Source organism: Rhamphochromis sp. 'chilingali' (genome assembly GCF_963969265.1).
Source record: "Rhamphochromis sp. 'chilingali' genome assembly, chromosome: 21".
NCBI classification, from domain to species: Eukaryota; Metazoa; Chordata; class Actinopteri; order Cichliformes; family Cichlidae; genus Rhamphochromis; species Rhamphochromis sp. 'chilingali'.
In genome coordinates, this window is record NC_137949.1 from 18,643,942 (window position 1) to 18,659,383 (window position 15,442).

Here is a 15,442-nt window from a genome sequence, read left to right on the forward strand (position 1 = left end):
TTTGTTCACAGCCATTGACATGTCGAAGAGGTTAACACGTGAGGAGCGGACCGAACTTGGGTTGATATCTGGTGAACGCAGTAACCGGGTCATTGCAGCAGATTTCAATGCAAGACACCCTACAAGACCACCTATCTCCCACGCTACAGTTAGCAAACTGCTTGCTAAGTTTCGTGAAACTGGTTCAGTGTTGGATTTGCCAAAATGTGGACGCAAGAAAACTGTCACTAATGAAGAAACATCAGTGGCTGTCCTAGCTTCATTCAGCAAGAGCCCACAGCGTAGCACTCGCCGCATGTCACTGGAAAGTGGCATTAGTCAAACATCCTTTCGGTGGATATTAGCTACTCACAAATGGCACCCTCACAAACTCTAGCTACTGCAGCATCTCAACGAGGATGACCCAGATCGGCGCACAGAATTTGCAGAATGGGCAAAACAAAAATTGGAACAGGACCCTCAGTTCACGCAAAAGATTTTGTTCAGTGATGAGGCAAACTTTTATGTGAATGGTGAAGTTAACAAACAAAACCACCGCTATTGGCCTGACACTAACCCACATTGGATGGATCCCTCCAAGACTGTTGGAACAACAAAAGTGATGGTTTGGTGTGGTATATGGGGTACAACGATGGTGGGTCCATTCTTCATCAATGGAAACCTCAAGGCCACTGGATATTTGAAATTGCTACATGATGATGTGTTTCCCTCTTTATGCACTGAAGCTGGCACATTCCCTGAGTTTTTCCAGCAAGATGGTGCACCACCACATTATGGGTGCCAGGTCCGAGCATTCCTAGATGAACAGTTTCCTGGAAAGTGGATTGGTCGTCGTGGGCCAGTTAAATGGCCCCCAATGTCTCCTGATCTGACCCCCTTAGACTTTTATCTTTGGGGTCATCTGAAGGCAATTGTCTATGGTGTGAAGCCTGGCTGGGGGGCTTCTTTGCCTCCCTACTGCTGTGTGCCCAGCCTGGAGGCTGCGGTCTATGTCACATTGATTACTGATTACTGATTGATTACTATATAATCTTCTTCTATTGCACTTACTGCTCTTGCACGTCCGATTAGATGTAAACTGTATTTATACATGTGTAATGGCAATAAAGATGAATCCTAAATATTTTTCTTATCCTCAGTAAAATGTAAAATTGGAAGTGAAAATAAAAAAAGTCCAAGGCCTCTCTGTCGTTTCACAAACAAATTAAAAGGAACTTTCACGTGATCGAAATGAACACTTGGGTGGCACCGAAACATGTTTGTTTTCTCTCAGCAAATAGTCTACGGTCACGATTTTGCTCTTGAAAGAAAATAAAGGAAACGAAAGGGAAAGTACGATTGTAACATCACATGAAGACATGCTATTTCATGTCAGTCATGCCACTGAGATACTCATCTTATCATCTTCCTAGTTCTGGTAAGGCTGACCGTAAGCGACTGGTTCTTGTAAAACAGGGTCCTGTAGTTACAAATTTACGAAAGTAAGACTTTAGCGCCACCAAGCGTCTAAAAGTAGAGATACAAAAGTTATATTGTTCTTTTTTTTAGCCCTCAGTAAGGCTTGCCAGGAAAAACCTTGGATTGGATTGGATTTCATCCTGATGTTCTGGGTCCTATTTGGACAATTATTGGAGACTAGGGACAAACCCAAGCTGGGACTTGAAAATTCTTTGTACTTTGAGTACTGTGCAAAAGTCTAATTTCTTCATATTTTACTAGGAAAATGAGAAGTAAGTACAGCAATGACTGTATCATTAGTTACAGACCATTAGGAACAAATTTTAGGTGGGCCCTTGCCGATTTATTTTCATGGGCAGGCTTTTTTCTACTTCTGTGTCTTCTGTACAGGAACCTGTTGTTTTCAGCAGCACTTGTGAGTTCCTGTACTCTTCATCTGTTGCACTTGTTGTGCTTGTATACAAAACTAAAGCTCAGAAACTCAGACAGGGCATCCTAAAAGCACACATTCATGATGTGTCCACTTAAAAAAGAAATAAATGCTTGTACAATTCTAATGTGCTTACGTGTTTGTGGGGTTGTATGACCACCTTTATTCTTAAACACAGGCTGAACATTCTCAGGTAAGATTTCTTGTAATTTCTTTAGGTAGCCTTCAGGAATAGTTCTCCAGGTTTCTTGAAAGACATTCAAAGTTCTTCTTTAGATGTCGGCTACTGTTCTCTGTCAAAATGATCCCACACGGCTTCCACTTCCATTCCACTGAGATATTTTCTGATGAGGCTTCAGTGAACAGCAGCTGGATCAACTGAAGGGCTTGATGCGTCTCTCAGGTCCTGTATCTGGTCTTTGCTGGAATTATTTATCTGTTTCTTAAGGACATGATATTCAGATACTGTTCATTTGCTTTAGATAGATTTTCTGCAAAACATGCAGAGATATGCCAAGTTTTCAGCTAATATATATATCTTTTTGTAAATCATTGCTGTTTAAGTTTGTCAAACTGTGTTATCTTTGGGATTGTTTTCTTTCTTTTTTCTTTCTTTTATTTTTTATTAAAAATTACAATAAAATCTGCCTCCTTAGATGCAAAATACAGAGGAATGTAGGATGGCTCAAGGCTTTTGCACTGTATATAACTAGACACATAGTGTATAGTAATTTGCAACAAATTATAAATGTTATTCTGATTGTATCAGTCTTAATTTTCATTAACTAACAATGTAATCCACATTTCTCATAGAAAACATTTACAAAGTGCGTAGCTGTGGCTACAATGTAGCTTGCCATCACCAGTGTGTGAACAGGTGGATGACTGAATGTAGTGTAAAGCGCTTTGGGGTCCTTGGGGACTAAGTAAAGTGCTATACAAATACAGGCCATTTACCATTTACTACACAAATAAATATGTATATTTAATTTGTTCTATAAGCTAATGTCTCTAATTCTATGATCAACCCCTTTTTATATTTTAGAATCCTTTGTCATATTTTTCCCTCTCTATTTTTTTCCACATTGAAAGCAAAGTTCAGATAACTGTTCTGTTTTTTTATTTTTTATTTATTTAGCACATTTGTAAAGTCCCGTTATTTTTTATTTAGGACACGCGGGTGTGTTTCCTGCCTGCCAGACTAAAAACAGGGCAACAAAGAAAACGTGTGACGATGTTTTCCCATGATTCATTTCGGAAAAGAATCGGTCCCAGTTATTTGTATCCGTAGAGGTTCTCGTTGCTCACCGATGAAAATTACAACGCTAATCATTAGCGTTGGGCTTTTCTGTCAGTTGACTTTAACTGGGCTTTATTTGGACAATTAACTCCGTAATTAGGCTCCAGTTTTATTTTACTCTTGGTGTACCGGGTAGGTAAATCCGTGCTTGACCGCTGCAGCTAATATTTAGCAGCAAGGCCACAGAGTAGCGTTAGCCAGTCTCAGCTAATTTAGCTAGTTAATGTAGCTGCTTTTACGTGGGTGAGCAGATATCCTACCTGCTCAGTTGGTCATACTAACGATCATTTTGTCTATCCTTGTGAAAAATACTACTGTCATGATCTTAACAAAAGCCCGAGGACATAAAGAAATGTTCCTCTGATGTTTTGCTAATTTGCTAAATATCTTTTCTCCTCTGTAGGTAGGTTTCTGGAGTCTTCAGGATGTCGTATCCTCCTCCGATAAACCGCCAGCAGATTGGTATCCCACAGTTACCACCTAGGATCCCCCCTCCACAGTATGCAGGCTTTGCTCCTGCAGTCCCACCAGGTATTGAAAAGTTTTTTTAAACTTGCTCTGTAGCCTTTTTAAGGAACACACTGTGAAGTGGCAGCTCTGTGACATTCAAGGAAAAGCAGCAGGGTGATCTAAATCTACAACCACATAATGTGGGTGAAGCATCAGTTGACGGTAGAATTTCTTTGAAAATGAGTGCACATAGATAACTGTTGAGAAGTAAGATACCTAAAGGCCCAATAAACTGACATAACTTAATACCCCAGAGAGAGAGAGAGAGATTGAGGAATGTTACAGGAAAATTACCTTAACATTTAATATTCAGAAAATTAAATGTTAAAATTGCAGATCACTTTTTTTGTTATTGGCTTTGGGAATTTTACATGCAGTTATGTATATTATCTGTTATAATATACATAACACCTGACTGAGTGCTGTATTTTGTTTCTGTTTTCAGGGACTCCTATGATACCGGTTCATATGGGTGTAGTGACCCCCACACCCACAGTGAGTTCGAAGCAGGAGCATTCTGAATAACCTACCTACTATTAAAAACATACTTGCACATATTAACAATGATGCCTGGTGGAATTCTTTTTTTATTATTATTAATATTATTATTATATTATATTGTTAAAGAATAAAACCCCTATGCTCGCCATCGGTTGCTTGTTGTATTTGCATTTTTTTTGGTTTGCTTTGGTGTTACTCTGAATAAGAGTGACATTTGCATACATCAAATTTATTTTGCAGGTGCTCGTTCCAGCCACAGTTGCTGTAGCACAGAAGCCGATGACTCCGAAGAAAGAGCCTGGCACGATCAGAGCCAAGGATACGGAGGATGGTGGCGGCCCCACCACCACTGTATTTGTGGGCAACATTTCTGAAAAGGCATCTGACATGTTGGTCAGGCAGCTTCTGGCTGTAAGTTTACTGTTACTCAACTGGAATAATCCGGTTAATGTACGTTAGTGATCTTTTCATGTGAAACAATTATCAATTTGGAATAAAATCTGTCTGCAGCTAGACAAATCTTTATTTTTTTTATGAGAGCACTTTAAATATTTAGAGGTTGCAGTCATAATAATATTTAAAAGATGACAGTGGTTCAGGAGTTGCAGGTGACAGACATTTATTCTTGTTTTAGTCAAATGCAAATCTCCAACGTATAATAAAAGTAAAAAGGAGTGAGGTTTTCATCATATTTGATCACAAGTATTGTTATAGGGATACAACAATAGTGTTTTATATGTGATCATTTACTTGTTAATTATTGTAATTATCTGGACTACTAAACACAAAAAATCCTTGTTTTCTGTTCTCTTTGAATATAGAAATGTGGTATTGTTCTAAGCTGGAAAAGGGTCCAGGGTGCCTCTGGGAAACTTCAAGGTAACAGCACAAAAACAAAAGCACATTTTAAACCTTTTTTGGTGTTTGTGCATGGGATGGTGCACAGGGATGACACTCCTAGAATTTTAAATCCTGTTAAACATACTTACCCTCTTATTTATCATGCTTAAAGACCTATTTTCACATGTTAATTTTATGTATGTGGTTTTTGGTCATTTCTCTGGTATAGTCAGTCAATCAGTGATTTGGAGAATTAGGACATTTGAAATTGAATGTCAGATTCTTGTTTTTCCCCATATGTTTACTCCATTTTTTCTAACAAAAAAAAGTTATCAAATATCTTCGTGGGCTGAATTTGAAAACCTTGTGAACTAACTTTGTTTTCGTCTTAACTCCTGCAAGCTTTTGGTTTCTGTGAGTATAAGGAGCCTGAATCCACACTGCGAGCCCTCAGACTCCTGCATGAGTTGCTCTTGGGTGATAAGAAGCTGTTGGTGAAGGTCGATGCCAAGACTAAGGCTCAGCTAGATGAGTGGAAGGCCAAGAAGAGGAGTGCAAATGGGGTATGCTGCTCATCTGTCTTTTATTTTGACTCTTCCTTTTCTTTTGGAAGCTACATTTAGAGGTCACCACAGTGGCTCATCTGCCTCCATCTCATCGTATTCCTAGCGTCCTCCTCTTTCACACCAACCCACTCCATTTCCTCTTTTATTAAATCCACAAACCTCTTCTGAGGTCTTCCTCTTTTATTCCTTCCAACTTAGCAAGCTGGCAGCCTTACCTCTCTTGTCTCCAAATCTTTCTCGATCTAATCAATAGGGAGTCGGTGGCAGCGGGAAAAACGGGGATGAAGACGAAGAGGAGGTTCTTGATGAAGAAACCCTGCGTAGAGACCAGGCTGTGAAGGGGGCAATAGATGTCCTCATCCGAGAGTATGCAAGTGAGCTTAATGCTCCCTCACAGGATCCTGACAGTCAGCCTCGCATCAAGAAGCGGAAAGAGAAGAAAGAGGAGGTAGTCTTTGCATGATGCACACGGGGAGGAGAAGGGGCTGGAGCATGGCTCTGGCTGTTGTAGTATTAAATTTTTTTTTTTGGAGTGCTTAGTGTGTTTGTTTCCTTTCTCTCTTCACTTTGTGTAAGGAGGATATCAATGCCATGGAGATGGAGGATGACAAGAGAGACTTGATTTCCAGAGAGATCAGTAAATTCCGGGACACACACAAGGTAATGTATCAGACTGCTCTTGTTACTGTGTAATTTAGGTTTTGAAGAAGAAATCCTCCACATTTGTTAGTAGAAATTCCTCTAACGCAAAATGGATCTGCAGTTTAAGACTATTCTGTTTCTGTCAAACAAAGTCTTTTGGTAGTCAGTAAGTTCTTAGAGTAGCTAGTGGAATTCAAAGGGTACAGAACGTAGTTGATGTTGATTTATGATCCATTAATACTTCAGCCACCGATTGATTACTTTATAGTACATGTCAGTATTTCCAAACTGGCCACGAGTTGTCACTGTTCACAGTACTGATTGAGACTAAAATATTTCGCTCTTCACAAGCTAAATTCATCACACAGAGTGCATGGACACAATGTGAAATTCCAACCAAAGCTAATCTATTGATTAAACCCCACCAATATGGTAGAGTTCATTTGGTGACTAGAGCAAGATGAATCTCAGAATCTCAGCTTTGGGAAAAAGTTGCGAGGATAGGATGTAAGTATGATCTTTTATTTCTTCTCTACTCATTTTGGGCGCTCCCTTCTGGAGGGTTTGCAGAGGGGCAGCTGGCTCTCAGTCGACTTGCACTAAGGTTGTCAAAAAAAGTGATGCTGGACAAATTCCTAGCAGGTTGTGATTACAGTGAATCATGTTTAAGAAGGTCGGGCAGCTCAGTGAACCTCTGCATGTCCTCATATGATAAATAGCGTGTTTGAAAAACACACAGAGCCTGAAAGAGCCTAACCACTGCAGCAGTTTGAACTGCAGCCTGTAGTATTACTGAAGCAGGGAGCGCCCCTTCACAGCACTCTGCGGTCTGAAGACTTGCAAGGTAAGTAATTGCTTTGCTGTTTCTGTTTTGGTTTTTTTTTGTTTGTTTGTTTTTTTTGTTTGTTTGTTAACCCTTAGAAATTTACACCACAATGAGACAATGCATAAATAAAGTATGCAAACATAAATAAGGAGGAATAAGCTGCAGGGATATTTTAGTATGAATACCATTCAACTGTTTTCTTTGTCGCTTTTTAAAACAAGGTTCTCTTATCAGTATTTTTAAAAGAAGTTATAGGGCTACTAACGAAACCCAAAACGTTGTGACTTTGTACTGGAACTGAGGACAATTGATGTTATATACTAAAAAAAACTTCCATCAACAAAGGGGAACAAGCCTCACACCACATCAAACGCACAGTATGTTAGGAACCTGCTCATGGCAATGTTTTAAAATTGTTTTCCAATTAGTATGTTTCAAACTCACTACTAACTAGTTTAATACAGGAGGTAAGTTGTAGGTAGGTTAGGGAAAAACTGTTTCAAAACAAATAATGTGTATCTGTCAAAGCCCTCCCTTCGGAGCGAAGGTAGAAATGCTAAAATGGTGTGCAGACTTTAGCAGACTTGAGTTAAATTACAGTTTTGTAGTTTCCTCCTCTGTGGTCCTTTTTTTTTTTTTTTTTTTTAGTTAATAGCTGTCAGACCCACATTTAACATGTGGTAGTTTATGTTGTTAACCAGTCCAGATCCACAAAGCTACCAGCTGGTATATATATTTTTTAAAATCAGCCACAGGTCTGTTTGAACTGTGGGTCTGACTCTGAAGGGTTTATTTTTTTTCCTTTTTTATTTTTTATTTTTAAATTGGGTTGGTGAGACCAGACAGACACCACAACCTGGCGGTAAGACTGCTTCACTAATTTCTTTGTGGCAAAATGAAATGCAGTATCTGATTTGCATTGACTTTAAAAACAAACAGATGTGGATGCTATTTATGTGGATGAGTTGTAATAAGATGAAACTGCTTCGCAGGAATCGTTTGGACTTCTTTTTTTTTTCCTGATTATATTGACTTTGCTCTTGACCTGCTTTTCCTTCTACATGTAGCCTGTAGGATGTGTAGGGGCAGAGAAGTGCTGAAACCCTAGTTCATCATCTGTAAGTTTTGCACCAGTAGCTCCAGAACAGACTGTGGAACATGATTTAAATGTTATCTAGTGAGAATGTAGAAAAATGGGTCAAACTTTGTTTACTGAGATTGTCAATGGACGGCTGTGAGAACCAGTGAGCTGTGATTGCCTTTACAGATAAATAAAATGGTGTTCAAATTATTATTTAGTAGTTTGGCTTCATACTGAAGTCCCACACTGCTCTAGGGGATCACTTGCACTGCAGTCAGGCATTGCTTTCCTCCTTCTCAAATGACCATGTAGAAAACACGTGGGGGCCGATTATGTAATTTACTTAGTTACGCCATTTGCCGTGTTAAGCTTAGGCTTGTTTTAATCCACTTGGCACCTATAGGTACAACCAGTGCATTATATAGTGGAGATCTCAAGTTTATAGTTAGATCTTCATGACCTTAAGTTAAAAAAGGTTCAAAGCTGGCTTCAGTTTGTTGTTTTTGTTTTTTTTTACTTACCACAAGCCATATGAAAAACCCCATTTCCAGTAAAATCCTATGCATATGCATTTCAGGCCAAATCTGTCCCTTATCCGCAGTCACGAGTACACTTTGAATTGGAAAACATTCAGATGTTGGTTTGACCAGTACTTATTTGCCTTTTGATATCAGATAATAATCCCAGATCACCATAGAGCCCATCGTAACAGCAGAGGTTGAGTTGGCCTGTTATTTATTCTGTACAAATCTGATAAAGAAGGGAGGTCAAATACTGGAGCCAGAACAAGAAATTATCTCTTTGCACAGGAAAAGAAGACTGTAAGTGTTTACAATAACACTGGAAATGTTTCTTTGGTGAAACCCCTCATATGAGCTGTGACATCCCCAGTTTGTTAGGTATTTCAAGAATATACTGTCATTTATGGTTTTATATAAGTGTGTCCTGAAATTGAGCAGTATATACATTAAACCTGCTCAAGCTGCGGACCACTCTTCCTGGAGGAAACCACTTCCTGACTTGGAGCAGCCAACCTCCCCCCAAACAATGAGTCATGGTAGAACGTGAGCATTTCTGAAACCGGCAGTGTAAACCATTTTTTGCCGATAACTTGTTTATCTAATTTAGTATGATGATCTTTTTTTCACCTTTTGCATCTTCTAATGCAGTTTCATTTTCTTTTCCCATGTGGGCTCCTGCAGAAATTGGAGGAGGAAAAAGGCAAAAAAGAAAAGGAACGCCTGGAGCTGGAGAGAGAAAGGAGGGAGAGAGACAAAGAGCGGGAGCGGGAGAGGGAGCGCCGCGATCGCGAGAAAGAGAAGGAAAGGGAGAGAGAGAGGGACAAGGAGCGGGAAAGAGACCGGGACCGCGACCGTGAGCGAGAGAGGGATCGTGAACGCGAGAGGACGAAGGAGCGGGAGAGGGAGAGGAGTCGAGATGTCAGTGAAGCTCGCAGCAGATCGAGGTCAGTTCTAATGCAAGATGGTTTGTTCTGGCTCACACACAAACGGTTGTGACTCATCTAAAGGGCCGTCTCTTAATTCTAACGGTTTGGACTTTGAGAAATCAAAAGGTCGTTGGCTCCAGCTGTTTCTAACAACAGACCTCAAGATCCACTCATAAGTTTCTCCACATTGTGTTATGACTTATCAATGCATGTGGCATAATACTGGTAACATAATTCATTATCTGTGATTTAAAGATATGCTAGATATGAATTCTTGTTCCCCACTTTAGGGCTTTGCAAGTTTTTTAGTTTTTTTTTTTTTTTTTTTTAACGCTACAATGAAAGACTCATTTGGTAGCTGTAAATGAAACCAATGAGGATTTGTTGGAGGCTGTTAAGGAACTTTTTATTTTTGGGGAGTGTTGTGTTCAGTTGATCATTTGTAGAAACTATCCATATCACAAAATAACTAATGAAAACACTGTAGTGAAATGTATTCAGCAGTTGGCACTGGCTATGGGCAAATACCCTTGAAATGATTGCGTTTCAACTTCATTTGATATAAAGATGAACTTCACAGATCAGTAACCCATTATTATTTTAACAGAGAGAGGTCTAGAGACGATAAAAAACGAGACCGCGAAGAAGATGAGGAGGACATGTATGAGCGGCGGAGACTTGAGAGGAGGCTTAGAGATAAGGAAGCAGCTTATCAAGAAGTATGTTTATCATCTCTCCCATTTTGATTTGATGAAATGTTCATTTAAATAACTGCACATAAGCAAATTACTGTTAATGTTTGACAGATTACTGATTGGAATTTCTTTTCTGTGCCTTCTTAAAGCGCCTGAAAAATTGGGAGGTCAGAGAGAGGAAGAAGGCCCGTGACTATAGCAAAGATGCTGAGCGAGAAGAAGAGAGGCGTCGTGAAATGGTATACAAGAATGCATGCCACGCTGCATAATACGAGTTTTAGACTATTTATTATTTCAGATACGTGGAAACAGAAGGCTTGATTTACTGTTTACTGTTTCATTTTGTGCATAAAATCAGATGAAAGAAGCCAAAAGGCTCAAAGAGTTCCTTGAAGACTATGATGATGACAGGGATGACCCGAAATATTACAGGTGATTATGTTAATTTGCATTTTAAAATGTTTTAATGCTTTTAATGCCTTTTGTCATTACTTTACGTTAATGCTAATTTTTTTTTTTTTTTTTTTTTTAGGGGCAGCGCATTGCAGAAGCGTCTTCGTGACAGAGAAAAGGAGATCGAGTTGGATGAACGTGACCGGAAGAGGGAGAAGGAGGAGCTGGAGGAAATTAGACAAAGACTTCTCGCTGAGGGTCACCCTGATCCTGATGCTGAATTACAGAGAGTAAATCCACCTGGAACTTTCCCTAACCTCTGACAAAGACATTTGATAGACTCAGAGATCTTTAGTTTGTTTTGCAGAATTACAGCTTTTTTGCTTGTTCTGTAATGATGTTTGTGCATTTAATATTAATATGCCAGTCCACCAGTCAACAACAATATCCTGAGGTTGCTTAATGTGTTACATATTTGTGTAGATGGAGGAGGAAGCAGAGCGCAGACGACAGCCACCTCTGAAACTTGAACCGGAGGAGGATGTGAACCAGGAGAAAACTCACAAGGAGCGGGAGAAGAGGGGGTCCGGAAGGCCTGTGGAGCCGGAGCCTCAAGTTCCCCCGCAGCATTCAGATGACGATGTGGAAGAGGCAGATGAAGATGATTACCGCGATGGCGAGGACTCACAAGAAGCCAAGCCGCAACTCAAACCCGCCATGCGACCAATCACCACTGCTCCTTCTGTGTCTTCTGCCAGTGGAAACGTTACTCCAAACACCCCCGGAAATGAGTCTCTTTGTGGCATCATAATTCCAGGCGAGAACACTCCAGAGGTCCAACCTCCAGAGGAACACCGGCCCAAGATTGGCCTCAGCCTCAAGCTGGGTGAGTACAGCAACGAAGCAAAACACACATACAGATCTGTTGTTTAATGGCACTGCTTTTTCCCAGAGTAAATAGTATTTCCTGATGATTTTTTTTTCTCCTACAGGTGCCACCAACAGTCCGAGTCAGCTCAGCGCAGGAAAGCGAAAGAAATTAGCAACTGTGGACAGTGTTTTCAACAAGTTTGACGAAGAGGAGGCAGATGAGCAGCCTCGCAAAAGGAAACTGGTTCCACTGGACTATGGTGATGATGAAAAGAGTCTGGGGCTCGATGGAGCAGAAATTTCAGGGGCCAAAGGCAGCATTAACACAGAGGAGAAACGGAAACACATAAAAAGCCTTATAGAGAAGATCCCCACTGCCAGGCCAGAGCTCTTCTCCTATCCTTTGGACTGGGCAATGGTTGATTCGGTAAAAGGCTTGGCATATTTTGAAATTGCACTTATTTTCATAGCTTGATATTTTAGTTATTAGTTATGTTATGTTTTGTTTTGATTTGCTTTCCATAGACTCTGATGGATCGCCGCATTAGACCGTGGATTAATAAGAAGATTATAGAGTACATTGGAGAGGAGGAAGCTACATTGGTTGATTTTGTCTGCTCCAAGGTCAGTTATTATCCTTTGAAGTTTATCTGTATCTTTAAGCTTGTGGTGTTGAATTGTTGGGCTTGTTGCTCACTCTAGTTAATATTTTTCTTTTCTGATCAGGTAATGGCACATAGCACTCCTCAGGGTATTCTTGATGATGTTGCTATGGTAAGTTGAACTTTGCCTGGATCCTAAGTCTTTAAACATCTTACATATGTAATCCATCTTTTGGGACTGAAACCCAGTTGAATGGTCCTTGAATGGTCTGTACCACACATTGTCGATTAAGTGGATGACTAACCAAAAAAAGGAAAAACTGTCAGTTTAAAACCAGACTGGTCTGTCTTAAAATGGTTGGTGACAGTCACATTGTATACATGTGCTGACTCATTGAATACATTCAGCTTTGTAATATATAGTATGTTTAACTGAACTGTTTGTCTTTAGGTTCTTGATGAAGAAGCAGAAGTCTTCATAGTAAAAATGTGGAGGTTACTGATATATGAAACAGAAGCAAAGAAGATTGGACTGGTCAAATAAGTAAACGCGACTCTGACTGACTTCCTGAGCTTTCAGTTCTACTGTCTGCAGTTTTCTGGTCTAGCAGACTGTGAACATGCCCACACGGCGCTCCATTCCATCGGCAAAGAGCTGCTGCCTTGTGTGTGTGTGTGAGAGAGTGTGTGAGAGAGTGTGCGTGAGAAAGTCAAAATTGTGAACTGAAAGGGTTTGGAAACTAATGTGCTGCATGAAAAAAAAACTTTGGTTGTAATTCTTTTATTTGTTAATGCCGTTCAGGAGGAATTTCATCCATCTGTTCTACAATGTGTTGGACACATTCTGCTTTAATTTGGTGGTGTTGTTTGGAGGCACTACTCCATTGTGTGAACTAATAAACATGCTTTTTTTAAAAAAACAAAACAAAACAAAAAAACAGTATGTTTTTTTTGATTGTGTTGTTAATAATTATTAGCTGTTTTTGAATTATGACATTATTTTCAAACACCAAAAACTTAATTGGGGTCACTTCCATATACAGATGTGATTACTGCAGTAAATGTATGTACCTGGTTTACGCCTTCTGACCCCTATTCTTCTCAATCACCTCTCTCAAAGGAAACATCTATAGTGCTCTTTGTTGGCATGAAGCCATACTTATATTTTCTGGTCACCACCTTTTTTACTTTATTTCGATGCAAATAGGTTATCTTTTATTATCATCTTATTATCTAGACAAAGCATATGCTAGGATGCCTGGAGAGGAACTGTAATATTGCATGTGGAAGACTGGAGTGGCGACGAAGTACCTGATGGTGGTGTAGGACATGTATGAGAAAGGGTGAGTGGGGTGCCACAGGGTTCAGCACTGAGACCTGTCCTTTTTGCAATAGTGATAGGCAGGTGGAAAAATAAGGTCAAGCAGCAGTGTCTGTGGACTATGATGTTCGCAGATTATGTTCCCTATTCTCCCTACTCTGTAGTGTAAAGTAGGAAGCAGGTGGAAGCGAGTTTTGAAGAGAAGAGCAATGATAGAAGTAAGGGACTGTCAGTTAGTTGGACATGTACAGAGAAGGGATAGTAGGTATACTGTAAAAACGATGATGAATATGGAGTAGCCTAGCAGGAGAAGAGCAAGACCACAGAGGAGTCGAGGATGCAGTGAAGAAAGACATGCAGACGGGGTGATGTGATAGAGGAGGATGCTAGGCAGAGGGTAATATGAAGTGAGACCATTAGAGCCAGTAGACCGAAGAAGATTCAAGAACCTTTATTTGTCACATGCATAGTTATAGGAGTACAACACGCAGTGAAATCTGTCTTGACACGCTCCTCGACTGCAAAAAGAGAACATTATATACATCCATCCATCCATCTTCATCCGCTTTATTCGAGGCCGGGTCGCGGGGGCAGCAGCCTAAGCAAAGAGGCCCAGACCTCCCTCTCCCCAGCCACCACCTCCAGCTTGTCCGGGGGAACACCAAGGCGTTCCCAGGCCAGCCGAGAGATATAATCTCTCCAGCGTGTCCTGGGTCTGCCCCGGGGCCTCCTCCCGGTGGGACATGCCTGGAACACCTCACCCAGGAGGCGCCCAGGGGGCATCCTTGTCAGATGCCCGAACCACCTCAGCTGGCTCCTTTCGATGTGGAGCAGCAGCTGCTCTACTCTGAGCCCCTCCCGGATGGCCGAACTTCTCACCCTATCTCTAAGGGAGAGGCCAGCCACCCTTCGGAGGAAGCTCATTTCTGCCGCTTGTATCCGCGATCTCATTCTTTCGGTCACTACCCACAGCTCGTGGCCATAGGTGAGGGTAGGGACGTAGATCGACCGGTAAATTGAGAGCTTCGCTTTTACACTCAGCTCCCTCTTCACCACGACGGACCGGTGCAGCGTCCGCATTACTGCAGCTGCAGCCCCAATCCGTCTGTCGATCTCTGGCTCCCTTCTCCCATCACTCGCGAACAAGACCCCGAGATACTTGAACTCCTCCACTTGGGGCAGGAACTCATCCCCGACCCGGAGTGGGCACTCCACCCTTTTCCGGCTGAGAACCATGGCCTCAGATTTGGAGGTGCTGATCCTCATTCCCGCTGCTTCACACTCGGCTGTGAACCGTTCCAGTGCGAGCTGGAGGCCCTCACCCGATGAAGCCAACAGAACCACATCATCCGCAAAAATCAGAGATGAGATTCTGAGGCTACCAAAGCAAAAGCCCTCCGCCACTTGGCTGCGCCTAGAAATCCTGTCCATAAAAATTATGAACAGAACCGGAGACAAAGGGCATCCCTGGCGGAGCCCATCACCCACCGGGAACGAGTCCGACTTATTGCCGGTGTTGTGCCAAAGTAGTTACCCCCGTCAAAAATTGTTTCCCCATTCACGGGAGCGCGCAAAGTAGGAGGAGCCACTTGCCCAGCTCCGTTCTGTACGCTACTTGTCACTGATCTGCAGTCGACGCGATAAAGAGTAAAAGCTGGAAAACAGCAGACTTGATGAATTTAATATTAGTTTCGTGACATTGTAATGTGCCGTGTGGAAGATAGTTTACCTTAAACTGTACACTGAAATAACCTGCTGGGAATACTTTGTCTAGAAAAAGACTTTGATACTATAATACTGTAAAACCAGATGCGATCATGGAAACACGTCGCTCTCCAGTGAATTTACACTCGGTTTACACTTTGTAGCGAAGCTATCACGAATGAGTTTATTTGCAAAATCAATCTCAGTATAACCAATAAGTACAGTAACTTTGGAGACCATGTCTTATTCACAGCAA

At 41.2% G+C, this 15,442-nt stretch overlaps 1 protein-coding gene across 3 annotated transcripts; it reads left to right on the forward strand.

The window, feature by feature from the left end:
• The first annotated feature begins 3,150 nt into the window (after nucleotides 1–3,150).
• rbm25a (RNA binding motif protein 25a) lies at nucleotides 3,151–13,057 on the forward strand. Of its 3 annotated transcripts, none has more exons than XM_080871047.1 (18): nucleotides 3,151–3,320; nucleotides 3,592–3,719; nucleotides 4,144–4,193; nucleotides 4,440–4,610; nucleotides 5,021–5,078; nucleotides 5,442–5,602; nucleotides 5,859–6,053; nucleotides 6,182–6,265; nucleotides 9,357–9,619; nucleotides 10,209–10,320; nucleotides 10,446–10,535; nucleotides 10,655–10,728; nucleotides 10,829–10,979; nucleotides 11,173–11,575; nucleotides 11,682–11,986; nucleotides 12,085–12,183; nucleotides 12,286–12,333; nucleotides 12,613–13,057. In XM_080871047.1, exons 2-18 carry the CDS (start codon nucleotides 3,614–3,616, stop codon nucleotides 12,703–12,705), a joined length of 2,463 nt encoding a protein of 820 aa, XP_080727173.1. In that variant the 5' UTR covers nucleotides 3,151–3,320; nucleotides 3,592–3,613; the 3' UTR covers nucleotides 12,706–13,057. The 3 variants fall into 3 exon arrangements, with proteins under 3 accessions (XP_080727173.1, XP_080727174.1, XP_080727175.1); XM_080871048.1 differs by having other exon boundaries at nucleotides 3,596–3,719; XM_080871049.1 differs by having other exon boundaries at nucleotides 6,185–6,265; nucleotides 12,613–13,056.
• Nucleotides 13,058–15,442: the final 2,385 nt, after the last annotated feature.